Source organism: Mchenga conophoros, linkage group LG2 (genome assembly GCF_057382185.1).
Source record: "Mchenga conophoros isolate Kocher_MC1m ecotype Shallow Benthic linkage group LG2, M_conophoros_male_GT1.1, whole genome shotgun sequence".
Taxonomy (NCBI): domain Eukaryota; kingdom Metazoa; phylum Chordata; class Actinopteri; order Cichliformes; family Cichlidae; genus Mchenga; species Mchenga conophoros.
In genome coordinates, this window is record NC_140527.1 from 28,662,482 (window position 1) to 28,690,086 (window position 27,605).

The window sequence follows — 27,605 nt, forward strand, 5'->3', positions numbered from 1 at the left end:
CCTGTTAATGTGACCAGGCATATCCAAAACAAGTATTTTGTTGTTTTCTATTGCCTACTTATATCTTAAGAGAAGTATGCTATATTTCACCTAATACTCAAAAAAAGACTTCCTCGATGGTATATACATTTACTATAGCTTAAAATATTAATTACTACACATAATATAAACAAACAAAACAAACTTGTTTAATTCCGTAACAGCTTCTTGTTTTGGGGAGTCTTATTCACGATGAACTGCACCGGAAGAACTACATTACCCACAGCAAGACGCCTTCCTCTAAAGCACACATGCGCAGTCGGTCGTTCTACTCTGGACAGCTGTAGGAGAAAATGGCAGCATTCATGCTAGGACAGCAGGTATGACATTCAGTTATCTCTTTTAAATTTTAACCTTTATAATAGGGCTCATTTTTGTTTTCATATCTTCCAAAACTTGTTTGGTGAGTTTTATTAATTATGCTGAGCAGAAATGAGCGCTGAACTTTCAAAAAGAATTCACACGAGGCATTTCACTTGAATGACTGCTAACGTGTTAGCCAACCAGCTAACTGAGTTAAACGTAAACGGTGCAAAGCGGGCTAATAATTCACCAGCTCAGGCTTTAATTTTCATACAAATATTATTTTGCAGGCACGCCAGTTCAGCACGTCTGTGATCAGACCTGCAGCCAAACTGGTTAAGGTGAGTGACGTGCAGTGCAATAACCTTCTTCAGTAATTTGTGACAGGGTGTTAAGGTAGCTTATCCCTGTAAATGTCCTTGTAGCCTCCCATCCAGGTGTATGGAGTGGAGGGCCGTTATGCCACTGCTCTGTTCTCAGCTGCCAGTAAGCAGAACAAACTGGACCAAGTGGAGCAGGAGCTGGGAAAAGTGTCTGTAAGTCAACAAAAAAGGAAACTATTTTTAATGTTGCTGCCACTGAATGATGAAAATGATGCTTTACTTAATATTTGATCACAGGGTTATGTGCATATTACTGTGATATATTTAAATAGCATCGCAGGATGTTTAAATATATTGTTTGTTTGGTTTTTAATTAATAATGAGATTAGTGACCTGATTATTAAATATTGATAATCCAAGCAGTTTTGGTACCATCTACCTTTTGTCTAATACTTACTTACTTTTTTTTTTTGCTGTTGTCTGCCACATTATTTTTCAGGCCCTGATCAAGGACCCTAAAATGAACAGTGTTGTAATGAATCCTCATGTGAAGCGCAGCCTCAAGCAGAAGACCTTCAACGATGCCCTTGCAAAGGCCAAGGTTTCACCCATCACTGTCAACCTCATCAGTGAGTGATCACAGACCCGTGTTACTGCTGGGACCCCTGTGTCATTAATCGTGTGTGTTTGTGGCGTGTACACATGCAATACATTTGAACCTAGTTTTGTTACATTTTCAAAGACAACAGTCCACTAGCATGTTCCAGATATGTTACCAAGGTCGCAAAGTAAGGAACATGTTGTTGCACGTAGTCGTGTGATGGTTGCAGCACTTATACATGCAGGTCCTTGAGATTTCACATGGTTCGTTATTCTTAATGCCCAATTGGGCATATTTGGTTTGAATATTGTTTAGGAACCTCTTTCTGATCAAAACATAAAGAAAGCCATCTTGTTAAGCTTAGTATCGGTCTGAAGCCTAAAGGGTGTTTTCTTTGCATAGCTCTTTTCGACACTCTAACAATGCTTCCTTACTACAATCCTCATTCGTACATTAATTCAGTTGCATATTACAGATCTGCTGTTGCAACCCCCTTGGAGAAAAAACAGAGCAGCTAGAAGTATGTTGATTATAAGAAAATAACATGTATATGAAAATACTTTGACACAACAGCCATAAGGTTTGGACCACATTCACAAGCTGTGTTTTATGGGGTCTACGGACCAGCTGCTCTTGAACATTCCTAGATCCAGGCTTAAAAGAGAAGAGGCAACAGAACCTTTTCAGGTGCAGCTCCTAATCTGTGAAACAGTCTACCTTTTCACATAAGAGCTGCCCAGACGCTCCATCATTTTAAAACGCTGATGAAAAAGAAACTGGTTATTCTCACTGGTTTACAGTCTAAGTTGAGCAGGTTTTCCCAGGTTTTTATTGTGCAAATTTTATTCTGTATTCCTATTTACTTATATCACAGTTTGATTATTTTTTTCCTCCTTTAATCAAGGTTTATGGTTGTATTGTGTATTTTGGTGTATGTTTGTTGTTGATTTTGTGACTATTATGTCTATGTTGCATAGCCTGTACAGCACTTATTCAATTGAGGCTACGTCCACACTAATGCGTTTTCATTTGAAAATGCTTTTTCTCTGTTTTGGCCTCCCGTCCACACTGGGACGGCGCTTTCCCAAGGGAAAACACATACATTTCAAAACGGAGCTGTCCCGTCGCAGTGTGGACATTCGAAAACGCAGACTTTCTAAAACGATGATGCATTTTAGTCATGTGATGCAGTCATGTGACCAATTAAACAAAGATAGCGGAGGGCATTATACAGCAGTTGTTTTGATTGCTCTTGAACCTTAACACTCTCAATTTTGACAGCCCTAAAAAACATTAATATCAGTTTGTACATGCTCCAGATAGCTTTTCTTCAAATTCTTTAATCCTCACTTGCTTTTGCGCATGCGCAGGACTGGAACGTAAGCGTTTTTGGCCGTTTCAACGTGGACACACAACTCTGAAAACGACTGAAGACGCTAGTGTGGCTGCGGAGCGTTTATAGACGAAAACGCCGTTTTCATATCTATCCGGGCTAGTGTGGACGTAGCCTGAGTTGTGTTGATGTGCTATAGATGTAAACTTTGATTTGATTAAGGGTAAATGAGTGTTACTAGGAAGAACTTGGCAAAATCCCACACTGTTTACTTTAAACTGATGTAATACAAAAGCTACACTTTGCTCTGAGCAGATAGAAAAGTGGAGAATCTTGCTCAAACATGTATTGTCTTTTTTTTTTTCTCCCTCTTTAGATGTTTTGGCTGACAATGGTCGTCTTACTTTAACTGGGGATGTTATTAACGCTTTCAGCAAGATGATGAGTGCACACCGTGGAGAGGTGATCTGCTCCGTCACTACTGCGCAGGTATGAAATGGGTGTATATGCAAGATATGTTCATACATTATTTTTTTCAGATACTGAAAACAGGTCACATCACTTAAGCAATATTTGCTGCTGTATATATCATTTATTTTATCAATTGCAGTATTATTGATTTAGACATATTGTACCTTCATAATGAATGTTTATCCATTGCAGCCTTTGGATGAAGCTAATCTCTCCGAGCTGAAAGTAGCTCTTAAAGGCTTTCTTCAGAAGGGTGAGACTATCAAGCTGGAAACAAAGGTACAACTCTAATGCACAGTCCCAGAAATCTGTACATAACCATCTTGCTGATGAATTTTTATCTTCAGGGGAAAACTGTTTTTGTGCATTAGTCAATTCTAAGATGTGGAGTTAATTTTCTTGCATAACATGTCTTATCTCAGACTGGTGAGATAATGTTTAAGCGCACAAATGTAACAATTTGTATAATTTACATAGTGAAGCAAATATTTTCTGGAAACTTGCATTAAAGAAATATGAATTTAAAAATGTACATAATCAACTAGAGGAGTTTGTATTATGATTGGCTGTAAGATGAACATTTAAATAGTGAATTCCAGGAAATGGAAAAGCATCTGACATCTTTTTTTTCCCCGCAAGGCTCTGAGATGTTGACAAGTTAAAATGTTCATAGATTTAAAAACCAATGTCCATTGTGTCCTCTGCAAAAGCCTTTAATTGTATATCAAAGAGATTTTAAACGCGGCTCAATCCACTATTTTAATCCCCCCCCCCCCCCCAAAAAATATCTAAAAAATGGAAACTTGTGAAACAAGAAATCATTGTCTTGTAAGGGGAAGTCTCGTGTTCATATGTGTTGGCTAACAATCGACCTGTCTCTTCACAGTCGGATCCTTCCATCCTGGGGGGCATGATCGTCAGCATTGGAGACAAGTATGTGGACATGTCCACCAGATCAAAGATCCAGAAGCTGACCAAGCTCATCAAGGAAACTTAGTCCTGTGGACTTAATTTTGCAAAGACGACCATTGGCGAAGGGGAAACTTTGAAAATTGTAGATTTTGACCTGTTCCAGCACTGTTGTTGCCCTATAAATCCAGTGTTTGTGCTTAAAATGTTAATAAAAACTAAAAAAAATTGATCGCTGATGTTTGTTGTCTTTGTAAAGCACATATACACAGCTTCCATTATACTGACCAGTGATCTCATGGCCAGATTAGTTGATACATTGTCATTACTACATTTTAATAAATGTACAGTTGGTTCAAGACAGTGTGTCAGTTACATAGTTACCGCTGTGCTGTTGATACAATTATGGTTCCATGGCTACCACAGTTCCATGCTTCACTACTAGGTACATTTTTGATACTTTTCCGATTCTACAGAAACCCATTACGTCACACGGATCAGTCCCTACGTTTCTTGAACGCTTTTATTGCGCATGCGCAGTTGTTGTCTGCTGGTTAAATTTTTTTTTTCCTTTTCTTTTTTTTTTCTGGGTGAAAATGGCTGCCACTCTCATCCAAACCTCTGCGTAGAGGATTAACTGAGCGTTGAAATATGCAGCAGACCCGCTTCGAGACAACACTCGCAGACGCCAGGGCGTAGTTTGTGCAGTGCCTTCACAAAGATGTTGTGGCCGTCAGGGAGAGGAAGCGTAGACGAGTCGAAATTAACCCTTTCCACTCCAACGTCCACCAACAAATGAGGTACGAACTGTTCATCTTTCGCTCTTTGAGTAGTTCGGCGATCTAGTAATCCAGTAATCATTTAAATTTATTGTTATGCATGCCGTGCATTTTTGCAAACTATGACTCTGTTTGAACATGTTTATTTCGGACATCACTTATCTTTGTTTGTTTTGTGTTGCAGTGCTAAAAAGGCCTGTTTGAGCCACTAGAAGTCAGCTACTAAAAACTGGATTGTCAGTAAAACACGTGGCTTTTCTAGCTCATGTATTTCTATGTACCCCAACAGAAAATGATGCACCAAGTGACCACCAGCAGCAGTGACTATTGCATGAGTGCACTAACAGAGGACTGTCATCCAGGCAGCCACTTTGATTTATGTAGTACACAGTCCAACAAATTCTACCCCTCTCCGACAAACCCTGGTTTGCAGCTGTCCCTCGCCGGCCTTGCCCCTTTGCCACAGGGCATGCACAAAGCCATGGCGTGCCAGTTACAAGACACCCAGAATGACTTCCAGCCACAGGCTGTGAGAATCAGAGCCGGTGAAGCTCTAGGGCCTGAGGGCTCTAAGAGAAAGAAGGGCACAGCGAAGTCAGGGCGGAGAGGGAGGCCATCGGGGACCACAAAGTTAGCTGGGTACCGTACAAGTACTGGACGTCCACTTGGGACAACTAGAGCAGCCGGTTTCAAGACAAGCCCAGGTAGGCCCCTTGGAACCACCAAAGCTGCAGGATATAAGGTGAGCCCTGGGAGACCGCCTGGCAGCATCAAGAGCCTCACTCGCCTCAAGAAGCTAGAATTCGGATGTGACGGCACCAGCAAGCTGGACTTTAGCAACTGCAGTGCTCCCAAGAAGCTGGACTTCACTAGCTGTGATGTTTCATCTTTTCCATACACCATGATGGAGAAAAGAGAACTTTGTGAGCACGGTAGCAATAAAGTGGATGAAACCACAGAGATAAATTCTGGAGCTGCTTCCCCAGTGTTTGAAAAACATTTGGTTGCATGAAGAAGAGGACTAGAAGGAATTGTGGCATTTCATGTATGCTGGGAGAAAAAGTTGTTTTATCATTTACTGTGGTTCTAAGTTTTCATTGTACAGTGATTGGCATTCTCATCATCCTTTCCTAATAAACAGCTGAATCACAAATATGTTGCTCCAGTGTGGCAGAGGTGCATGCACATGAAATGACACCAGTCAGTATAGTTAGTGGTTCAGACCTCAGTAACCCTGATGTATTCCTCTGAATTGTGACATGTTCTCTTACTCTGTTCTAAGACATGAATATGTTTGTTTGTGTGACATTTTCTACATGCATATACATTTTAGAACAAAAAAAATTTAATGAAACCAAATCTTTCCCGAGCATAAATATGTAACCATGTAGTCGTCCTTTGTGTTTTGTCCGCTTGTCTATTATGTGGTTTATTTTGTGATACAATTCAGGAAAGCAGGAGCCCTGCGGTACGTTTTTATTGACTCAAACTGGTAAAGCTTAAAGCATAATACCCCCTTTGTTTCTGCACTTTGTAAATATAGTTTGCATCATGTATTGTAACAGCCTGTTTCCATATCCACAGTCACTCGATAAGCACTCCCACTTGTGCATGTATGTTAGACTGATCAGTAGAGGGGGAAACGACTAATGCTTTGTGGAATATGTAATAATAATAATGATTTCCTGTATGTGAAGCCAAAATAAAAGAAAGAAATCGTCTTTTTCACAGTTTCCTGTCACTTGTAATTCTTGCTCTGGACACAAGGGGGCTTGAGTCCTGTGACATGACACTCACTTTATCATAATACCTTTATTTACACCTTGTTAGACTAATTTAGGGCGTACCGACGTTTATGATCTTACTTTTTGGGCGTGTTTTTACCAGGTACGTGACAGAAGAAGAGGTTAAAAAAACTATAGGTCATGTTTTTTTGGGTGAAGCCGCCATGATGTGAGCTGCGTCTTCAATCTTTGTGTTCTGTACATGATAATTCACCAAAATATAGAAGTGCACCGCCTTTGGAGACATAAACGTACCACAGTGTATGATATTAAACATTTTAAAAGCCGGCAGAGGGTAGCTGCTCTGCTGACAAGTCGGCATGTAACTGCACGCTCTTTGATCTGAGGACTGGCCCACTGCAGCGAGCCTTTTGTGCTTCTCTGTTTCAGTTTGCGCGTTTGTGGATCTGCTTCAGTTAGAGCAACAAGACACGCAACAAACCATCAAAGTTACGTGCCGGCGGGCTGAAAACGGACGCCGACAGATTTTTTTTAATCACAGGAAACCAAAAGAAAGAAACCCGTTCATATGCTCAATGCCTCAACTCTCGATCGTGCTTTCCTGAGCGCCTGGCGGCCTGTTTCCTCATGTCAGCGCTCCGTGGAGAGCCAACATGGCGCGCGGAGAGTGTGATTTGACCGGAAAGGCCGTGTGGTTATTATCGGTGTGCAGTCTTTTTTTTCTTCTTTCCTATATGGTCGATCTTTCTCCTCCTACACACACACAGGCACACACACCCGCACACAGGCCTGCATCAACTAGGAAAGTTAAACAATAGGACTGAAGGTGGAGGGGGGTTACAGCAGAAACGGGACAAACTACTTAGAAATCCGTTGCCTTCATTTACGATTACTACATACCAATAACTACTGCAAACTTCACCTGGGTGTGCACGCGTGCGAGCGTGCGTGTTTGTCGTGCGTCCGTGCTCGCCAGTGTGTGCACGCGTGCACGCGGAGGGTGAGTGTCACGGCCCTCTACAGACGGGGGGTTGGGTAGCATTGCGGATTGGTTACTGCTCACCAACACACAGCCTGGGCTTGTTTTAACATAACCAGGGGCACATCGACAAGCAGGCAAAAAATAATAATAATAACCATGTAGTAAATAAACTGCTGTGGCTGTTACAGGACCGGTTGTGGCTCACTGAAGACGTTGCGGCGTAATGGAGCAGTCGGCTGTTATTTTTTATTTAAGGTGACATTTTTTTAAGAGGGCCGACGCTGATGAAGCGAGAATGAGAGCCGTGCCTTGGCCTACTACTAGTGCTGCTGCAGCTGGGATTGTGGAGATCTGCTTTCACAAACCGAGAGAAACACTCGCCTGGTGCCACATTATCAAAGAGCAGCTGCTGGCTTCGCGATGACCGACCTCCAAACGGTGGGTTTTTCGCCTTTTTTTCCACGTGTTGATAGTGCGGTGAACTTGTAGTGCCGATCAGACCTTTTTTTCGTGAGTTAATAGTAGCTTCCTATGTCGGTGTGCGGCTGTAGCTTGTTTGTGTGAGCCACTGACTGTTTCTGTGATGGCTCAGTGTCACCTCCTCTACTACAGCTTCAGCGCTCCTCCATTGACTGTACAAGTCAGCGATCGCCGGGGTGACCCACATTTAGCAGACAAAGCGCTGTTATTTTCTAATAGTTTGTGAATGAAGTGTGTGAGCACGGTTGTTTTCTGTGTTTTGTCTTGTGCCGTACGACTGGCCTCTAGAATGGAGGCCATGCAATGTCGGCTTATCGGCGTGTGTGTGTGTGTGTGTGGGTGCCTGTGTATGTGTGTGTACGCGCGCACTGGCCATGGCTGGACCTTCATGGATATGCTTCTGATATTTATCACTGTACAAGCCACTTTGTTTACACATCTCTATAAGCACACAGGAGTGTATTTAGAGAGAAACTTCTATGGCACGTTTACCTTGTCTAACCCTGCCTGTGTTTCATTTGACAGGATGTAGGCATGACAACATGAAGCAGTCATACAGACCGGGTCTTAGGGTAGGCTCAGTGTTTGGCTCAGGCCCGCCAGAGCTGAGGCCCCACAATGGCCCTGTGAGCACTTCCTATGGAAACCAATGTGGCATTGTGAAGCGAGGATCAGACCAGTCATCAACTGTGCAGCTGCCATCCTCCAGCCTCAAACAACCCGCTTTACTAGGGTACAATCAGACTAACCGATCTAAAAGCTACAGTTCTTTGAGGAGGCCCTACGACCTGAACACTGCGATCAACAAACCTGACCCAGAAAGGGACCTTCATCCTCGGAACAACTTGCTCTGTGCAAGCCCAATTAGCGACGACGACGATGATGAGTTTGAGGCGCCAACTGTCCAGTTGCCTCCTTCTCCAGGCAACAATGACATGGAGCCTGTTGGGACTCTGCCGGACATGAGCAGAAATGGTTTCTTCCTACACAGTCCTGACAGCTTCGAGCGCTGTTCCCCCATTCCAAACGGATGCCTGCATTTTGAGTCCACACTATTTGACAGCAGCGATGTAAAGGGGGACGATGAGGAGGGGGACAGCGGCGAGGAACTCGCGCCTTTTGGCCACTCCCCACAGCCGAGTCAGGATCGAACTGTTACAGAGTGTAAGACCACATGCGACTCAGGGGTGGATAAAAGAACATACAAACCTACAGTCTTTAATCTAATGTCCAAAACTATATCTGAGCTCAACCCTACACTAAGCCCCAGCGCGCTGCCAGACATCTCCATGAGAGATGGGTGGAGTTTGGGTGAGGAATCTGACAGTGATGGTGAACTTCTCTCCCCTGTTGACCCAGGACTTATCTCACCAGGTGGCACCAACTCTAATGTGAGTATAAAACTCTTGAGATACAAACTTTGCAACTTCTGTACAACCAAATCCACACAAGTTTATGTGGCTATGTTATAATCAAGCATAGCTTAACTACCCTGAGCCACCAATATGCACGTACGCCATCTTCCAAGCTTTAAAATTTGACCCAAAAGAGTAGAAAACAGTTCAAATCTGAGGCCAGCAAAGCAATCAATGTGATGTTTTGTCATCACCATTAGAATTCAAAAGCGGATATCATCTATTCTTGTCATTATACGTGACAAGAATTTTGATTTGATACATGCAGCATTATTTTTTTTCTGTATCACTTATTATTGTGTTTTTCTTGTAATGATTAGTCCAACAGCCCAAAGAAAAGGCCTCTTCCTGCAGTGAAATACTTGGAAGGGGATTTGGTGTGGGCAAAATTCAACAGACGGCCGTGGTGGCCCTGTCAGGTCACAAGCGACCTGGACCAGGGGATTCACACTAAGATGAAAGGTGAGATTTGATGTAAATACTGATTATTTGACAGAAATCCGTTTCATACAACTTGACTGTTTTGTTGATAGTTTGTTGACGGCATTGTAGTGTATGTCAAAGTTCACACTGCTCTTTCTTCTTTTTAAAAAAACATTTTGATCCAGTTCCCAGTCCTCGTCCTTGCCGGATGTATTTCTTGGAAACGATTGGCGAGATTATAGAGTCTTCCTGGGTCCCAGGGAACGTTATTCTACCTTTTGAAGGAGGCCATCAGTTTGAAGACCTTCCTGTTCTCAGGCGGCGAGGGAAGCAGAAGGAGAAAGACTACAAGTATACGGTATAATTTGTGAAGTGAATCTTTGAAAATCTTTTGTTTGCTCACTGTGAACAATATTTCAGTAACTATATTACTTCTCTGCAGATACCCAAAAGTTTGCTGACTGCGTGGAAAGTCAGTGTAGCAGAAGCTGAGTATCTGCTCCCGGGTCGGCAAAGGAAAAGTGAAACTGTGCTGTCAGTGTCGGTCAAAGGAGATGAACGTATACCCAGCCCGCTCCCTAATGAGAAGGGACACAAGAGCCCGTCTGTCTCTGTGGACTCCAGTGAACCTCCAGCATCTTCTACAGCCTCCAATGGAAACGAGCACCATCTCATCAAAAACTCTACAAATCAAGGCAATAACAATAAAGCTCAGAAGAAGAAAAAGAAGTGTCTGTCAGACATATTTGGTCATATAGTTAGTGGATCAAAGGAATCCTCCACAGGCCAGCTTCACACAGCACCGCGTGCACTGAAAGAAGAGCCGAAGGACTCGCCTTATGCTGACCTGGATTCAGTTCCAATGCTGCATCGACCGAAACGCACAGCGCTGTCTCCAGTACACAGTATAGAGGTCCAAAGAGAAAAAAGTTCAACAAAGGCTAAAAAGAGTACAGAAAAAGTGAGCCGGGGTGCAGACTCATTTAGCAGCTTAAAAAACAAAAGGACATCAAAAAACACAAATTCTGGCCAGAGGTTGGACAGCTGTGTTGAAAGTGAAAAGACCTCGGTGGATCTTCCTGCCAGCAGTGGCCTGATGACGAGGGCTCTGCAGGCGGAGGAAGAGACCGATTTCAAAGATGCAGTGGCCACGAGCCACTTCTCAGCAGAAGCCTCTGCTGATGAGTCTCCTGCTAATACACCTACTAATGCTTCCATGAACACTGAAATGTCTCCTACTCGGGAATCCTCCTGCAGTGTATCACTGTCTGTAAACCACAGCTCTCCAAAAAGGCGTGCAAGGAAGCTTGATAAGAAGCTAATTCGTAATGGCTCATGGATTAAGTCCAAGTGTGTGGTCACGACTGAGTCCACTTTGCAACCTGTTAAGATCAAGACAGAAAGCACTGTCAGGGATATCACAACCACTTCTCAGTCCTTGTCCCTGTCACCGATGGATTCCTTTCCAGATATCCAGGAAATAAAGTTTAAATCTCTTGCAAAGGAGGACAGCAGTGACTCTGAAACTGCTGCATTTCGTACTGATTCCAATTATAAATTCAGTACTTTCCTGATGCTTCTGAAAGACCTGCATGATACCAGGGAAAAAGAAGGCAAACCGCTGACAATCCCTCCATCACCTGCCCTAATCAAAGAGGAACCCCTAGTGATCCCTGCTTCCACAGATGTTGACACTCCCAATGGTTCTTGTGAGGGATTAACTCATGGGGTCAAACTTGAAAATGGCAAGTCACGCAAATCCACAATACCCCACAGGACAGAGGAAAGGACAAAGATTAGGACTAAAGGCATCACTGGAACTGACACCAACCACTGTGAAGACTCTCCTGTTCGTACTCCGCCTGGAAGCTCAGAAAAGCAACGTAGGAAACAAAGATTACCCGCCAAACTTAAACTTAGCATATCTGGCCTTTCCTCCGACCTGGCCGACATGGCTTACGGCAGGGAGTTTGTTAGCGGCCATGCCGATTTGGCCGATTCTGGATCGGTTCCTGTTGTTGCTGCCGATCCTTCCACCAGCTACCTCGATAACAACTCAGAAGCCATGTTGGCTCCAAAGAAGCGCTGGCAGGTGGTTGAGGAGGCTGCCGAGAGGAAGGGTGAACTCCTGAGTGAGGCGTCTGATGAGATGATGGCATCACCAGATCTTGAACCGGGGGCTGAGAAGTGCACGGAGAGCGACTCGCATTTGTCCGACGGAAGCAGCTCAGCCGGTAAGACAAAGCGCTCCTTTTGAGCTTCATCTCCAGAGCTGGTAAAATCAGTAAGTAAATGATACATAATTTATTATTCTCCTATTTTTATTTAGAGAACAAACGCCTCCGGAAACCCACCAAACGTCTGTTGGAGTCGACCGAGGAGTACGAACAAATATTTGCCCCAAAAAAGAGATCAAAGAAGCACTTGTCAGAATCTTCCCAAATGGTAAGAAATGTATGATTCATTTTCCTTTTAATAAAAATGGAAGTAAGCAGCCTCTTTCAAGCTATAAATACAACGCAAGTGCTACCTGTACAGTCTTTAGTGTTGAGTTTGTTGACACCCTAAGGCTCCACGCAGTATATCCACAGGGGCCTGCTTTAAAGCAAAATTCATGCTTTAAAGCATGAATTTTGTGCGGTATCATTTAAAAGTGAATCTTTAGAGATGGGAACAATTTACACCAATAAAACAAGCAGATTGTGTCCATAACTCCCTCCCGCGTTATCACTGGGACAATAGAAAACAATCTGTCATGAAATCACTCCCAGCTGTTAATATTTAAGCCCGTTCACATACTCATCTGATGCTAAGCTCCAACCAGCTGGATTGGTGTGAGGATTATGAGGTCCTTGGAAAGTTTTGTTCCCTGGAAGCGGTCCCTAAGAACCTCTAGCTTACAGCATATATTGTCCTTAAAGGCATGTTTAAGAAATGTGCATCCTGTATATATTGTGCACATACAATACAATATAAGGTATAGCTGTAGCCTTTTTGCTTTTCTGTATATTCACACCCATTTTAAAAAGACAGATATTTCTGTTTATCCGGTTGACCCATCTAGAATTACCCACTCAGTAGACATAAAGCATATCTCTTTGTACTTTGCCAGAATTAAATAAAGTAAATAAAGTGAATTGCTTTCAAATCAGGCAATAACATCATTCTGATTATGCCTTGATACATCAACCTATTGTTTTGACATTTAAGGTTTTTTGGGTTGAGTGATAATAAGATATAATTGTAGAAACAAATTTGATAAACAACAGCTATGGCTGCTACATGTTGCTGGAACATGTTGCCGCCACAGTGCACGGAAACGATTGCCCCGTGGTTAGTTTAAAACCTCTTATGTGATGGATTTCAGCAGTGCTTTGTTGTCAATGTGTACATTCAGCAGACTTCAGGGATTGCAGCACTCCACGACCTCAGCATCACGTCAGAGACTGTTACCCCAGCCTCTCCATCAGACGAGCCCGCCGAGGCTCCGGCACAGTTGGAAAAGAGTCCGTCTCAGGACGAGCTTTCTCCTGCAGCACCTTCGGTAGCTTCAGTCACGACACAGCCCCCCTTTGACCCAGACACCCCAGAGGAAACTGATCTACCTCCTGAACCAGGTAAATAAGCTAACAGCGTAACCGGTGTATTTACAACATCAACTATTTTTCCTGTCTCTTAGACGCTATTTTAAAATATGCAATACTGAATCGTTTTACTCCAGAGACGGAATTGTTAATCCAAGAAAGAAAGAGGCCGAGAAAGCTGTCGCACAAGGTGCTGGACTGTAGCATAGAAGAGGTGCCTGCTGCTCCTGCAAAGAAGAAGGTAACTGAGATGACATTAGGTAGCTAGGAGCGTTTGTGATGGGGACAAAAGCTTTTTCTGTGAGCGCTCTGTAGTAGCACTGAAAGTATTTTTTTGTTCTACAGGAGCAAAAACGTCACAGTGCAATTACGTCAGAGGTGAAGGTGTTGGTGAAGAAAAGACAGGTACTAAAACCTCGTGATGTGGTTTCTCTGATTCTCGTATAACACCAAACAATATTATACTAGAATTAATCATAAAAAAAATCTCATCATATTGGATAGTTGGGATTTGTGAAGAACGACAAGCCCATGTTCAGCACATCCTCTCCTCCTGCTGCTGCTTCTGCTGCCTCCAAGCCCCCAGAGAGCAGATCTCCAAGCCCCAAAGGATCCAAGACCCCTAAGCAGGAGGCTGAGGTGGAGGCCTGCAGCACCGAGGAGAAACAAAACACTGGAACACTAACTCCCAAGGCCGAGGTATGTATGTCGTGCTGATAAGCTGCTGAGTTATTGGTCGTCCACCTGTGGTATTTCATTTACGAGCAGCACTTGACTAACAACTACCTCCGTAGGTGCTGCCGACCGGCTGGAATGACAGTCTGTCCTCACAGGTGGATGTAAAAGGCAAAATAGGAGCTGCATCCTTGAAGGAGAGTGTCTGTCAGGTGAGAGGGAGTCTATCAGAAAGTCTAGATTTTCTGATTTGTGGCGCATTCCCTGTATTTGGGAGCAGTAAATCATTAGTGGGGCGTCTTCCTCCGTGTGTTTGAGCAGGTGTGTGAGAGGACGGGAGACCTGTTGGTGTGTGAAGGCCACTGTTACGGAGCTTTTCACCTACAGTGCATTGGCCTGTCGGCGCCTCCGAAGGGAAAATTCCTCTGTCGAGAATGCAACGCTGGTGGGTACGCCTGAAAGCACAAAAAATGCACGCTACGGCATACCTGAGTTTAATTCTTCTGGTTGTTAATGATCCTCTCAGGCGTTCACGCGTGCTTCGTGTGTAAGAAGTCCGGAGATGGGGTGAAGCGCTGCATAATCCCGCTGTGTGGGAAATTCTACCACACGGACTGTATAATGGCCTACTCGGCCACCCAGCCTCACAACAAAGGCTTCCGCTGCCCCCTGCATGTGTGCCTGTCCTGCCACATTACCAATCCCCTCAACATCTGCAGCTCTAAAGGTGAGCGCCACTGCTGGCTTTGATCCAACCAGCCATCTACTTTCTCCTCATCCAAGTTAGGCCTACCATACACCACAAGATGCTTCTATGTTAGTATGTTTTAAGATTTTGCTGAAACCAGGGTCGTTTTTTGCAAGACTTGAACCAGGTGACATGTGAGGTTTTTTAACAGGACAGTGAATTAAAAATAGAGCAGTAAAGATTTATTTAAAGTGTAGTGTTTTACCTTTAATTAGGAAATTAGGAATGTTTAACAACTAGAATCAGTCTGGTTAGTAACTGCAGTCATTTGTTTCCCGGGAGGAGACAAAAATCTATTTTGTGGTTGCTCAGGAAGAGCATCAGATGTTCAAATTTGCCAAATCACACATGGAGCTACCCGCTGTGGCCAGACCCTTGTGAATAGGGGAGCAGCTTAAAGTGGCTTTTAAACAGCCCACGAAAATGTGCTTAAAAGTAGATCTCCAGCTGGCTGATAGTTATTCCTTCATTTTCACCGTGGTTTATTATTAAAAATTTGCATCCAGTCCAAAGAGGTGTTGATGCATGTAAAGGAAGTCTTGGATTCATAGCAGAAACTTTAGCAGTGAGCGCATCAACAACACCTTGGTTTATTCTTAAAAAGAAGGAATGCACTTATGAGCACTGCCCAACCAAGAAAAAAGGACCATGAGGACTAAAGAGAACGACTGAAGTGGATGATTGCAGAATTCTTTCCTCGGTTAAAAACCATCTTTTCAGAACATCTAGCCGAGTCAAGAGCACACTCGACGAGACAGGCGCGTCATTGTAAACATCTATAAAAAGGTGGCTTCATGAATGGAAATGCACAGTCTTTGTTTGCATGTCACTTGTTACTTTGAATATTGATGGCCTCTTTTGAACTCTGGATTATTTAAGGGCTTTGAATTTCATGCCTGGAGATATCAGGATTTGTTTCTGTGATTAAGCTTTTTCTTATGAATGACTCGGTGTCTTTGCATAAGCACAGGCTGACACTCGAGTATGTGATTCATTGCTCGTGTGTCATGTGAAATTAGGCACTTAGACTGAGATTTTTTTGACACTTACAGCCTCACCTACAGTACCAAGTGTACATCATAATCCTTGCTTTTTAGCAGTTTAAAGTGGCTTCATAAAATATTGACTGTGCAGGATATTGGCATGTAATGCAGAGTTTTAATTCAGTGGACTGACGTGACTCCTTCAATGTGCTTTGTACTACGATCTCTCTTAATAATCCTGTAAGACTGAGTCTTATGTTCCAAATCCAGGGACAACATTTGGAGTGAAAGTGTTTTAAAATTGCTCCATAAATGGTATGTGTTGTTTTGTTTGCCTGAATTAAGCCGTGCTTCCTCTCACTTCCTCTCAGGTCGGTTGGCTCGATGCGTTCGCTGTCCCGTCGCCTATCACGGCAACGACAACTGCATGGCAGCGGGCAGCTTGGTGCTGGCGAACAACAGCTTCCTCTGTCCGAACCACTTCACTCCTCGCAAAGGCTGCAAGAACCACGAGCACATCAACGTTAGCTGGTGCTTTGTCTGCTCTGAAGGTGAGCGCAGTCTTGTAGCGTGTGCATATGTAAAAATGAGTTCAGGATTAAAACATGAGCTTTTAACAGACCTCCACTGTTCAAATGTTAAACAAAAAACACACACAAAGAAAGGCAGCTGTTCAGCGCCGGGCTTTATTATTAAATTCAACATAATGCGCTCCAAATTATTTTTATGCTCTCTCCCATTTTCCACTTAAATGCTCCCACTTGGCAAATGGATCTATAAATGTATTTCTGTTTCTTGTCTCTACTCACAAATCTGCCTCTGAAACCCAGCAGCTATAAAAACACACAGTTTGACTGCTGAAGTCACATGTTAATGTTTAATGCTCTTATTTCTGACACTGATTTAAATTAGTGCCACTGATCTCATTTAAATACACCGACTCACCTCATTTAGTCCTGAGTATCTACATTTGTACTGATTAGTGTCACTTGTAGTGGCACTATAATAAGTCAGTTACTGAATTAGCTTACCGCTGATGATAAATATTCAGCTTGGTGTTTATTTGCTGGCTTTACCTCACAAATGCTTACATTGGATATGGACTGTTCTCCCTTACCAACTTAGAAGAAAATTTGCAGGCCCGTGTGACCTTGTAATCACTGTTCAAAACATAACTACGGACTGTTGCAGGCCATATTATGGCGTGTTATAAAAAAGCTCCCTAATCACTCATGGGTTGCGTTTCTAGGGGGCAGTCTGCTGTGCTGTGAAGCCTGTCCTGCTGCTTTCCATCGGGAATGCTTGAATATGGAGATGCCACAGGGTAGCTGGTTCTGCAACGACTGCAAAGCTGGAAAGAAGCCCCGTATTAAGGACATCCTGTGGGTCAAGTGGGGGCGTTACAGGTAGGTTAACAACACTGGCAATCACACAGAGGCTCTGGCTAACAACTACTGGAGCCATATTTGTATTTCTGAAACCCGCTGTGTCTCTTCAGGTGGTGGCCTGCTGAAGTTTGCCTGACCAAAGAGGTCCCAAATAACATCTTAAGGATGAAACATGAGGTGGGAGAGTTCCCTGTGCAGTTCTTTGGCTCCAAAGATTTCGTGTGGACATACCAGGCCAGAGTGTTTCCCTACATGGAGGGCGATACTCACAATATAGAAAAAATGGGCAAGGGTGCAGATGCAGTGTACAAAAAGGGTGCGTGCTTAAGGTTGCTGAGTGCATCTTGATTCTTGGTGTAAGGTGCATGTTTAATAGTAAAGATCGTGTGTCTCTTTGTAGCACTGAACGAAGCGGCCGAGCGGTTCAAAGAGCTTCAGGCAGAAAAGGAGCTGAAGCAGCTTCAGGAGGACAGAAAGAATGACAAGAAGCCTCCTCCATACAGACACATTAGGGTACCGTTTGTACATCTGTGCTCATCTAGCCAATGGCAGAGCAGTTAACTGACGAGTGCTGTTAAAATCTCACCCCTGTCTCTGTTTCTTAGGTAAACCGGCCGATTGGGAAGGTGCAGATTATCACCGCTGACCTCTCGGAGGTTCCACGATGTAACTGCAAGGCGCTTGACGAGAACCCGTGCGGCATCGACTCTGAGTGCATTAACCGTATGCTGATGTACGAGTGTCACCCTCAGGTGTGCGCGGCAGGGGACCGATGCCAAAATCAATCTTTCACAAAGCGCCAGTACACACCTGTGGAGATTTTCAGGACTCTGTCCTGCGGCTGGGGTTTGCGTGGCTTCTCGGACATCAGGAAGGTGGGTCGGAAGTGAATCAAGCCAGCATTGATCGCTTTAGTTGTAACCACATTTTACTTATTCCTCGGTTTCTCCGTCTCTTTTTGTCTCTCCCAGGGAGCTTTTATCAGTGAATACGTGGGCGAGGTGATAGATGAAGAAGAATGCCGCGCCAGGATCAGGCACGCTCAGGAGAATGACATCTGCAACTTCTACATGCTTACACTGGACAAAGTAAGTATCTGAGTCAAATACCAACAGATGCAGCCTGAACGCGGCACGCTTGATTAACAGTGCAGATTGGATGACGTGTCCACACTGATTTGCGCTTTTTTCCACTCCAGGATCGCATCATTGACGCGGGGCCCAAAGGCAACCAGGCTCGCTTCATGAATCACAGCTGCCAGCCAAACTGTGAGACTCAGAAGTGGACTGTGAATGGGGACACCAGAGTGGGGCTGTTTGCTTTACAAGACATCCCAAAAGGTTTGATAGTTTGTTTTTTGTTTGGGGTTATTTAATTTTTTTAACATTTTTAGGAGGGGAGGGTTGTATTGAACAAGATCATCCAGATTATTTTAATTACACATCCGATCTAATGCAACAACTACTTTAGGTGAGGAGCTGACTTTCAACTACAACCTGGAGTGTCGTGGCAATGGGAAGACCGCCTGTAAATGTGGAGCACCCAACTGTAGTGGTTTCCTGGGTGTCCGGCCAAAGGTAAAACTTTATATTTATTCACAACTTTACCTTCAGTTAAATGATCCTCTGACCGCACTTACAAGAAGAGCTGCCTTGTGACCTTCCTGTTCCTCGTCCTCGTATAGAACCAGCCAGCAGCTGAGAAAATGAAACCTAAGGAAGGAAAACGGAAGGGTACTATGAAGAAGAAGACCAAGCAAGAGGTGACCAAGGAGAGGGAAGATGAGTGCTTCAGCTGTGGTGACGGGGGTCAGATAGTTTCCTGTAAGAAGCCGGGCTGCCCAAAGGTCTATCATGCTGACTGCCTCAACCTGGCCAAGAGGCCTGCAGGCAAGTAGACTTTAAGGAGAGCACACAATATGATAGCCGTGTGTAGCCAATCGTTTTTTACATCAAGCTCTCAGGGGGTTTGAATATCCTCAAGCATGCATGGAGCAAACAGAGGTGACTGGGTGGTTTCTGAGGTGAAGGTTCTCCAAAAAAGGCAAAAATAAAATGTAGTTTTGATGAACGTGAACTTGAAGAGAAATGTTAATTATTATATTTTTGTTAGCTATTTGTGAGTCAAAAATCGTACTATTTGCGCATGTTTATTGTATTCATTCCACATTTGATTTGCCTGCAGGCCGATGGGAGTGTCCATGGCACCAGTGTGACGTATGTGGCAAGGAGGCGGCTTCATTCTGTGAGATGTGCCCCAACTCGTACTGTAAGGAGCACAGAGAAGGCATGCTCTTCATCTCCAAGCTGGACGGCAAGTTGTCCTGCAGCGAGCACGACCCCTGTGGGCCCGACCCGCTAGAGCCAGGGGAGATACGTGAATACATGCCCAACACGACCTCCATGAGGCCCGGGGCTGTTGATGCGCCCGTCGCCCCTTCTTTCGTCCCAGTCACCAGACGAGTGGCTCCTTCCGCTCCCGTCTCTGCCCCGGCCAGCCAAGCGACTTCATCGAGGCAAGCGCCTCCTCCTCGTCTCTACATCAACACCAAGACTGCTACCTCAAGCTTCGTCCCCTCCGGCAGGTCCTACCTCATGGGCAGAACTGACGAGAAAGCTCTCCCCACTCCTGCCTCCTCCAAGGCAGAGAGAGAGGACGGGGAGGTGGAGGATGGGGAGGTGTGCGGGTTGGACGTGGACGGTGTGGACGACGACGATGAAGAAGACGAAGAAGAGGGCGATGAGGAAGAGAACGATATGGAGGAGATGGAGATAGTAGAGGACGAGGAGGATGAGCCACTGTATGGAGGAAATCTGCCAGAGGATGATGAGGAGGAGGACGAGGGCGGGGACGAGTATGACACTTGGGGTGATTATGTGGAGGAAGACGACGGAGAGGTGGAGGGCGAGGACTCGGAGGACTGGGGGAGAGTGGAGGATGATGACAAGTGACTGTTCATCCTATCCTTCCTTATATCTCAGCAGCAAAACTCAGTAGACATTGAAAGGCCTGAAAGAGTTTCATATTTTGGTACCTACTTGAATGCAACACTGCCTTCACTTTGGTACAACATTGCCTTCTCATCTGCACACCGCTGGACTGACAGCAGGGATGAGTACTGGTGCTAAGGCTTCGACGGCTGCTTCACTCAGCCCCTTTCTACTTCTGTTGATATGTATGTGTCTGGTGCTGTTTTGTTCTCTTGTTGTCTCTCTTAACAATGTTTACATTTTTTGGCCTTTTTTTTTTTTTTTTTTTTTTTTTTTTAAGAAAAAAAAAAACCTGTTTGGATTATAAGAAAAAAGGTGGGAAGCTTCACCTGACCAAACTGTCATCTTAAGGGCATCTTATGTTGTTGTTACTGTCTTAACTTTGTCTTTCCAATCAGAGGAGTCCTCAAAACATTGTTCTCACATGTCCGTGTTACAGTTAGGCAGAGGGAGTACCTGCCTGGTGCTTGTGACGAATGCAGAAATGAACCCACTGGAGTCTTCTTGCTATAAATGATCTTCTCACAACAAAAACTACCCCAGTTTCTTTTATTTGACAACAAGTAGCTCACAGCTCAGGAGCTTTGGCACAGAGAAATAAAAGACAAAAGCGTCATCTTCTCACAACCTAAACATGAATCACAGTTGTTGCCAGTGTTGGTTTTATAACCGCTGCTGCTGTTGCACTGACTAAATTAGAATAAAATCCTTGTACTTACTAGATCTCAGTATCCAAGGATCTGTCCACATGTAACAAGAAGAACCTTTTCTGAAGCATCTTTTATACTCATACACATTGCTGTTACTGGGTTGGACCACCTTTATGCTTTCAGAGCTGTCTTAAGTCATCATGCTCAAGAAATCAGTGTGTGAGGATTTGAGCTTTGTGACGTGACACCATTAAGCAGCCATCAGAAGATGGGTACATGGTGTAATACAAGAATGGACACAATTACTATTTTTTATTGCCAGCCAGATTTAATATGTCTACATGCTTAAATACACTCAGGTGCTGCCATGTGGCTAGCTAATTAGAGATTTGTAATAATGAGTACCTAAAACGTGGTCAGTAATTATGTACAGACACACAAGTTCATTTCACTAGGAGAAATCGTAAATTAAAGCCACATTAGCGACTAAATGTTGCATAAAACTGACACAGTTCTTCAGAGAAACACTTCTGAGTGAATTTTAACAATACAGTTTAAGCTATGCTTTTTTAGACTTGAGATATCAGCTCAAAACACATTCAAAGGGTTAGAAACTAACTTGCTTCGACTATTGATATGAAATTTCCCAAGTAAAAGAAAGTAAAGACCACCTGTTTTCTTGCGGTTGAGGTGCTGTACTCTGACTGTCCTCTAGAAGTCGCTGTTTCCGGCAGCGACTCCACAGAAAGGACGTGACGTAACTTTAGCTGATGTAAAATGGCGACGATCGCATTTTAGTCAAAACAACCGACTAGTTTTAAAAAGGAGTCAAATACAGGGAAAGTTGCTGATTTTACGGAAGGAATATAAACATCAAGTTTATTTGTGGAGCCTATTCAAGGTAAGTGAGTGAATTGGTTTATGAATTTTCACAGAAATTAAGTAAAATGCCTCTTCTACATGTACGTCATTCGGCAGTTAAACAGCTAGTTTGGCAAATACTGCAATAAAACCTGTAGTTTTAGCCTTTGTTTTAAGAAGTGAAACACATAATTGCTGAGTGTAGGTGAGTAGGACGGGTGTTTATACTAAACCCGTGACGGTGTCCCCGGCGGCGTGTTTCTGGCGGCAGGTTCAGTCATGACCGAGCAGACCAACGTTAACTCGGAGGGGATCGTGGGCCTGGATGAGCCCAAGAAGATGACCAGAGAGGACTGGAGGAAGAAGAAGGAGCTGGAGGAGCAGAGAAAGCTGGGAAACGCTCCAGCTGAGGTGGACGAGGAGGGAAAGTAAGTTTGTGCCTGTGCACAAAGTGTGTGCTTTCAGGCAGCTGATGGAAGGAATGGTGTGATATGTAACGTGAACGCATCTGTCCTACAGGGACATAAACCCCCACATCCCACAGTACATTTCATCAGTGCCGTGGTACATCGACCCATCAAAAAGGCCCACACTAAAGCATCAAAGACCACAGAGTGAGAGTGAGAAGCAGTACTCCGCAATCGGAGAGTGGTACAAGAGAGGCGTGCAGGAGGTGAGAATGAGGCAAGTTTTTCTCTCATGTGGACACAGAAGTATATTGCCACAAAATCTAAAAGCTTCACTTTGTGTCTCCACACAGAGTGCAGTTGTAACTAAGTTCCGTAAAGGGGCTTGTGAAAACTGTGGTGCCATGACACACAAGAAGAAAGACTGCTTGGAGGTAAAACTGATGAAAATGTTTTACAGTTATCTGCTGGAACAAATTAATATTCAGGGTTTTCTTATCCTGGATGTCAAAGGAGTATTATTATTATTATTATTATTGTTATATTATTTAAGTTAGCATCTTACCTTTCATTTTGTCCCACCAGCGACCCAGAAAAGTTGGTGCCAAATTCACAGGAACAGGGATTGCTCCAGATGAACACGCTCAGATCCAGCTCACCATGGACTATGATGGAAAGCGTGATCGCTGGAATGGCTACGACCCAGAGGAACATCAGCGCATTGTTGAAGAGTACGCCAAAGTAGATCTGGTAAGCAGACCAGCATGACTGAACTCCAGAGGTCAAAACATTGGTAAGCCAATGTTGTTGTGGTCCACCACCACATGATTGAATTCTTATTTGTTTCTCAGGCCAAAAGGACACTGAAAGCACAGAAACTTCAGGATGAGTTGGCCTCGGGAAAACTGGACCAGACTGTAAGTGCTCACTCACATTAACATGGTAATAATAAATTTTTCCCAGTTTTGGAGGCAAATATCAGACTGCAGTTTAATAACCTTACATTCTTTATTTGTAGGAGTGGGAACATGACAGTGAAGATGAGGATGAAGACAAATATGCAGATGACATCGACATGCCCGGTCAGAACTTTGACTCCAAGAGACGAATCACTGTCAGGAATCTGCGTATCAGAGAAGACACAGCTAAAGTAAGAGCCACGTAGTAAAACATTAGTCATTTGTGCTTTTTCTGATGATAAACTGTGTACACAGGGATAAAATGAATACAGAACACAGTGTTACTGCCCACATTATTGTGTAAAAGCTGTGAGCCACACCATGTTCCTTTTATATTTTTCTTACAAGGAGACAGTTGTATCGAGATCTTGTTTAAATTGTGAACATGAAAAAGCTTTGAATGTCCTTCAAGCAGGCTGGAGAACTATTACTGAAGACAACTTACAGAAAATACAAGAAGGCTGCCTAAGAGGGTTCAGGCTATGTTAATGAATAAAGGCAGTTATACCAAATTTTGATTCAGAGGGCTGTTGCAGTTACACAGACTCTGTTTTTGCGTCATGTTTTGTGTTTGATTTGTGTTTTCACGCTTCCTTCGTGTTTGTTTTCAAGCGAAATATAATAAAATCACATGACTTTTCAGCAGTTCTGTGTATGAAAGATGGGGTACTGCAGTTTACTAATTTCTCTGAACTCCTCGTGTCTGTTTTTCACAGTACTTGAGAAATCTGGATCCAAATTCAGCGTACTACGATCCAAAGACGCGAGCAATGAGAGAGAACCCGTACTCCAACACTGGCAAGAACCCTGATGAGTAAGTTATGGGTTTGTTTTTTGTTTTGTTTTTTTGTTGTTGTTGTTGGGTTTTGTTTTGTTTTTTTTTTGTTTTTTTTTTTTTTTTAAATCAACAGAGGAATAGTAGAAATAGTCTCGGAGTAACTGAGTGGACACTGAAATCATTTTTGAACTGTTTTGTGTAACAGAGTGGGGTACGCTGGAGACAACTTTGTTCGCTACAGTGGAGCCACAATTTCCATGGCTCAAACACAATGTAAGTCCTAAAGTTATGGTTCCTTCTTTTCAAACACCTCACAACCTTAACTCTTTAGGTTTTGGAAGTATGACTTTACTTATATTGGAAATGAGTCTAGAGATTTATTTATTTTTGGCCACTGTGATCAAAACTGTTGAATGTTTGACTGGATTATAATAGGTTACCAAAAGTCATCCAAAAGTGGAAAAATCAGCATTTATAGAGTAAAAATCAGCTGCAAAAAGTAAAAAGCAGCCTGCTAACAATAGTGGTTAACATCTATACATCTATTTAGACACAGCTAAATTAAAGAGTCCCTCTCCTGTCACACTTATGTTATATATGAGACACCAAAAGGCAGGATCTTAGTTACTTAGTAAAGGATAATTATGATGAAATCTGAGCTTTTTCTTATCTGTTAGGACCACAGAGTGTAATTTGTAGCAATTGTCATTGTCTCGTGACAGTGTTTGCCTGGGAGGCTTATGAGAAAGGCTCCGAGGTGCATCTGCAGGCTGACCCCACCAAACTGGAACTGCTGCATCGTTCCTTCAAGGTCAAGAAGGAGGACTTCAAAGAAGAACAGAGAGAGAGCATCCTGGAGAAGGTACACGGCTGATATGTATTAATTTAGCAACAGGATGAGGCCAGGAAGAGTGAACTGTACATAAGAGATGGGAGAAACTTTCTTCAACCATCTTATGAGTGCAGATGTTGCACAGTTTGTCCACCGGATGGCACTCTGCAGCTTCTCTGTTGGCAGCATGTTTGAGAACACCACAAACAACCAGTCTATCTGAGCAGTCGGGCTTGGATCAGCTGTGTAAAGGAGAAAATAAATAACTACAAATATTAGGGATATCAGAAAGAAAAAAAAATATTGGCTGATATATCAGACCGAACTTCATATCAGTCACAGTCTGGGCTTTACTGATGATGTTTCTGCTTTTGTGTGTGACAATCAGTATGGAGGCCAGGAGCATTTGGATGCACCACCGCGGGAGTTGCTGTTGGCCCAGACGGAGGACTACGTGGAGTATTCGCGTCACGGCGCTGTGCTGAAAGGACTCGAAAAGGCTGTCGCTCGCTCCAAATATGAGGAGGACGTGCTCATCAACAACCACACTGTAAGAAGGGCAGACTGTAGCAAATGTGTGGCTAATTTTGTTACATTTTATTTATGTTTTATCCTAAAATCAAGATCATATCTCCTCGTTAGTGTATTTGGGGTTCCTACTGGAAAGACGGCTTCTGGGGGTACAAGTGTTGCCACTCCATGGTCAAACAGAGTTACTGCACAGGATCAGCTGGAATTGGAATTGTAAGTACATTTACTGAGAGTATTTGAAGCGTTTGTTTGATGGATAGGATATCAGTTTATAAAGTGGTCACAGATTTCTCACTTTCTGACTGTGTTTGTATATGAACCCCTGCAGAACAACTCAGAGTGCACTCCATTTGAAGAGGCAATAACTGAGCCACAGGAGGAGGAACAGCCCAAGACTCTGCTAGAAGTAAGGGACACTGTTTTTAAAAAAAAAAAAAAAAATGCTGCAGTTAATGTTAATAAGCTTAAATGTAATGTTCATTATTAAAATATTTGTGATCACCAGATGCATCAAGATAAGATGAAAGAGAAGAAGAAGAAAAAGAAGAACAAAAAGAACAAGAAGCGCGACTCCGACAGCAGTGATTCGGAGGATGAGGAGAAGAAGAAGGAAAAGCTGAAGAAGGTAATGTTTTTGTTTTTGTTTGACAGCCGTGTTTGTTTTGATGAGTTTCTCCGTGTCTGACCTCCAACCGCCGTCTCCTTCTCAGGCTCTAGAAGCAGAGGACAAGCGGGTGAAGCAGGTGGAGATACTAATGCAGCTGGATGAGAGGAAGAGGCCGTACAACAGCTTGTTTGAAGTAAAGGCGCCCACTGAGGAGGAGATGGAGGCCTTCCGCATGAAACGCAGCAGGCCAGATGATCCCATGGCTTCCTTCTTGGGACAGTGACCTTTTCAGTCCCGGCAGATTCCCCTAAACTCTCCCCAAGGACTCTACTAGAGCAGCTGCTCAGTAAAATATAAAATCCCACATTCACTCAAGTTTTGTGTTTTGGAAAGAAGTGCTGGAGAAACTGTGTACAGTATTTTGTAAAAGTTAATGTTGACACATTGTTTTGAAGCTGCATGTCCATAAAATGTGGAACAACAACAAAAGGTGTTTCGCTTCAACAGGAGACATTTAAATACTTTCAAACCTTTCAAATTCAGTCTTTACAGGAAACATGAGAAACGTAACTGCATTTCTTTTTATAATAAAATCCATTTGCCTGAATGTATGGTTTTTTGTTGTTCTTGTTTTTTGGGTTTTTTTGCATGGGTGGAGGGTTGTACATGAGGTATGAGCAATGGGTGGAAACATGACTTGGGCGGCTGATCCTTTTAATTTTGCTGAACCTCAGTAGTTGTTGTTAGCATGGCTGTATATACATATCGTGTTTTCCAGTTATGGACTCCAGAGGAAACTTAAGTATGTGGGGAGATTTGTAAATTAGTACACAACAACAGAAAGTAATATGGAAAGAACAATTCAAAAGGCATTTCCAACATTTCTGTCAGGTCTGAGACTTCATCGATTTAAGTACTGATCTGAAGAGAAAGTGGAGGATTACTTCATAGTGACCTCCACTACAGGCCAAAATGAAACTGAAGCTGCCCTTCTAGTTTCTACCCTTCACTGAATCCCTGCTGTAGGGAACGGCTTGTTTATGTAATGTTCTCAGTGATCATGTTCCCCATGTAAGTGATCAGGGTCTAAAAACACAGTTCTTTGTAAAAGTACCCACCAGAGTTATTATAATTATTGTATTTTCTAATTATTTATTTATTGTTTTTAAATTTCATTTTGACTCTCTTGTTAGTTCTGACAGTGAGCCTGTGCGTTTCACTTTACTTTTTAATTGTTTTGCTTTTCTCAATATTAGCTTTAGCCTTGCAAAATATCATTTTACAGAGGGCAAATGCTGGAGGCAAGATTTAAGAAGATCAGTTCAAGTTTCACACAAAAACCCCACTGCTTCTGAAAACAGTTAATTCACAGTCTTGTAGACTCTCATTAAAGATGTCCATTAAAAACTCATGGGGGCAAACTGTAACTTTACCAAAGTAACAAACAAAAACTAAAGACATTTCATCAATATTTGTATTTAACTTTAATTCGTTTGCCAGGATTACAAAATCATGTCAGTTAGTTTTGACACCCCCCCCCCTCCCCCCCCCCCCAAGTCTAGTTTTTATTTTAGGTAACCCGGGTTTTCACATGTAAATTGAGTTTTAGAACTATTTGATTGCTTTTAAAAACCATAAACTGAAGGTGTGTTTACCTTGCAAGGTTCAGCGACGAACAATTCTGGATAATTTATTTGGAAAAAAAAAGAATTAATTATGTACTTTTTAATTTTGCGTTTTGTAGCCTTGTGTGTTAAGCATAACTAGGGCAGAGATAAAGGGGGAAAGAAGGGAAAGGACTAAAATCTG

General features: G+C 43.1%; 4 protein-coding genes across 6 annotated transcripts; all 4 read left to right on the forward strand.

Annotated features, from left to right (window-relative positions):
- Nucleotides 1–253: 253 nt before the first annotated feature.
- Nucleotides 254–4,211, forward strand: atp5po (ATP synthase peripheral stalk subunit OSCP). The gene is made up of 7 exons (XM_085292477.1): nt 254–359; nt 633–683; nt 768–878; nt 1,165–1,294; nt 2,976–3,088; nt 3,263–3,349; nt 3,957–4,211. Exons 1-7 carry the CDS (start codon nt 333–335, stop codon nt 4,065–4,067), a joined length of 630 nt encoding a protein of 209 aa, XP_085148603.1. The 5' UTR covers nt 254–332; the 3' UTR covers nt 4,068–4,211.
- Nucleotides 4,212–4,472: 261 nt separating this feature from the next.
- Nucleotides 4,473–6,484, forward strand: LOC146582169 (uncharacterized). Of its 2 annotated transcripts, none has more exons than XM_085292457.1 (2): nt 4,473–4,779; nt 4,943–6,484. In XM_085292457.1, exon 2 carries the CDS (start codon nt 5,024–5,026, stop codon nt 5,768–5,770), a length of 747 nt encoding a protein of 248 aa, XP_085148583.1. In that variant the 5' UTR covers nt 4,473–4,779; nt 4,943–5,023; the 3' UTR covers nt 5,771–6,484. The 2 variants fall into 2 exon arrangements, with proteins under 2 accessions (XP_085148583.1, XP_085148590.1); XM_085292464.1 differs by having other exon boundaries at nt 4,477–4,779; nt 5,048–6,484.
- Nucleotides 6,485–6,876: 392 nt separating this feature from the next.
- nsd1a (nuclear receptor binding SET domain protein 1a) lies at nt 6,877–20,439 on the forward strand. Of its 2 annotated transcripts, XM_085292490.1 has the most exons (24): nt 6,877–7,207; nt 7,674–7,923; nt 8,491–9,356; nt 9,701–9,842; nt 9,989–10,161; nt 10,246–12,037; nt 12,133–12,248; nt 13,201–13,420; nt 13,525–13,628; nt 13,733–13,792; nt 13,892–14,086; nt 14,182–14,274; nt 14,384–14,507; nt 14,589–14,789; nt 16,165–16,344; nt 17,043–17,199; nt 17,292–17,497; nt 17,582–17,694; nt 17,787–18,056; nt 18,153–18,269; nt 18,380–18,521; nt 18,652–18,758; nt 18,866–19,064; nt 19,360–20,439. In XM_085292490.1, exons 3-24 carry the CDS (start codon nt 8,508–8,510, stop codon nt 20,130–20,132), a joined length of 6,333 nt encoding a protein of 2,110 aa, XP_085148616.1. In that variant the 5' UTR covers nt 6,877–7,207; nt 7,674–7,923; nt 8,491–8,507; the 3' UTR covers nt 20,133–20,439. The 2 variants fall into 2 exon arrangements, with proteins under 2 accessions (XP_085148616.1, XP_085148626.1); XM_085292500.1 differs by lacking the exon at nt 6,877–7,207 and having other exon boundaries at nt 7,545–7,923; nt 13,204–13,420.
- Nucleotides 20,440–21,549: 1,110 nt separating this feature from the next.
- On the forward strand, nt 21,550–26,403 carry slu7 (SLU7 homolog, splicing factor). The gene is made up of 15 exons (XM_085292512.1): nt 21,550–21,722; nt 21,954–22,110; nt 22,202–22,355; nt 22,443–22,523; nt 22,675–22,839; nt 22,941–23,006; nt 23,108–23,239; nt 23,765–23,862; nt 24,032–24,099; nt 24,549–24,688; nt 25,047–25,208; nt 25,301–25,402; nt 25,518–25,595; nt 25,695–25,814; nt 25,900–26,403. The coding sequence occupies exons 2-15, from the start codon at nt 21,962–21,964 to the stop codon at nt 26,077–26,079; spliced, it is 1,695 nt and encodes a 564-aa protein (XP_085148638.1). The 5' UTR covers nt 21,550–21,722; nt 21,954–21,961; the 3' UTR covers nt 26,080–26,403.
- Nucleotides 26,404–27,605: the final 1,202 nt, after the last annotated feature.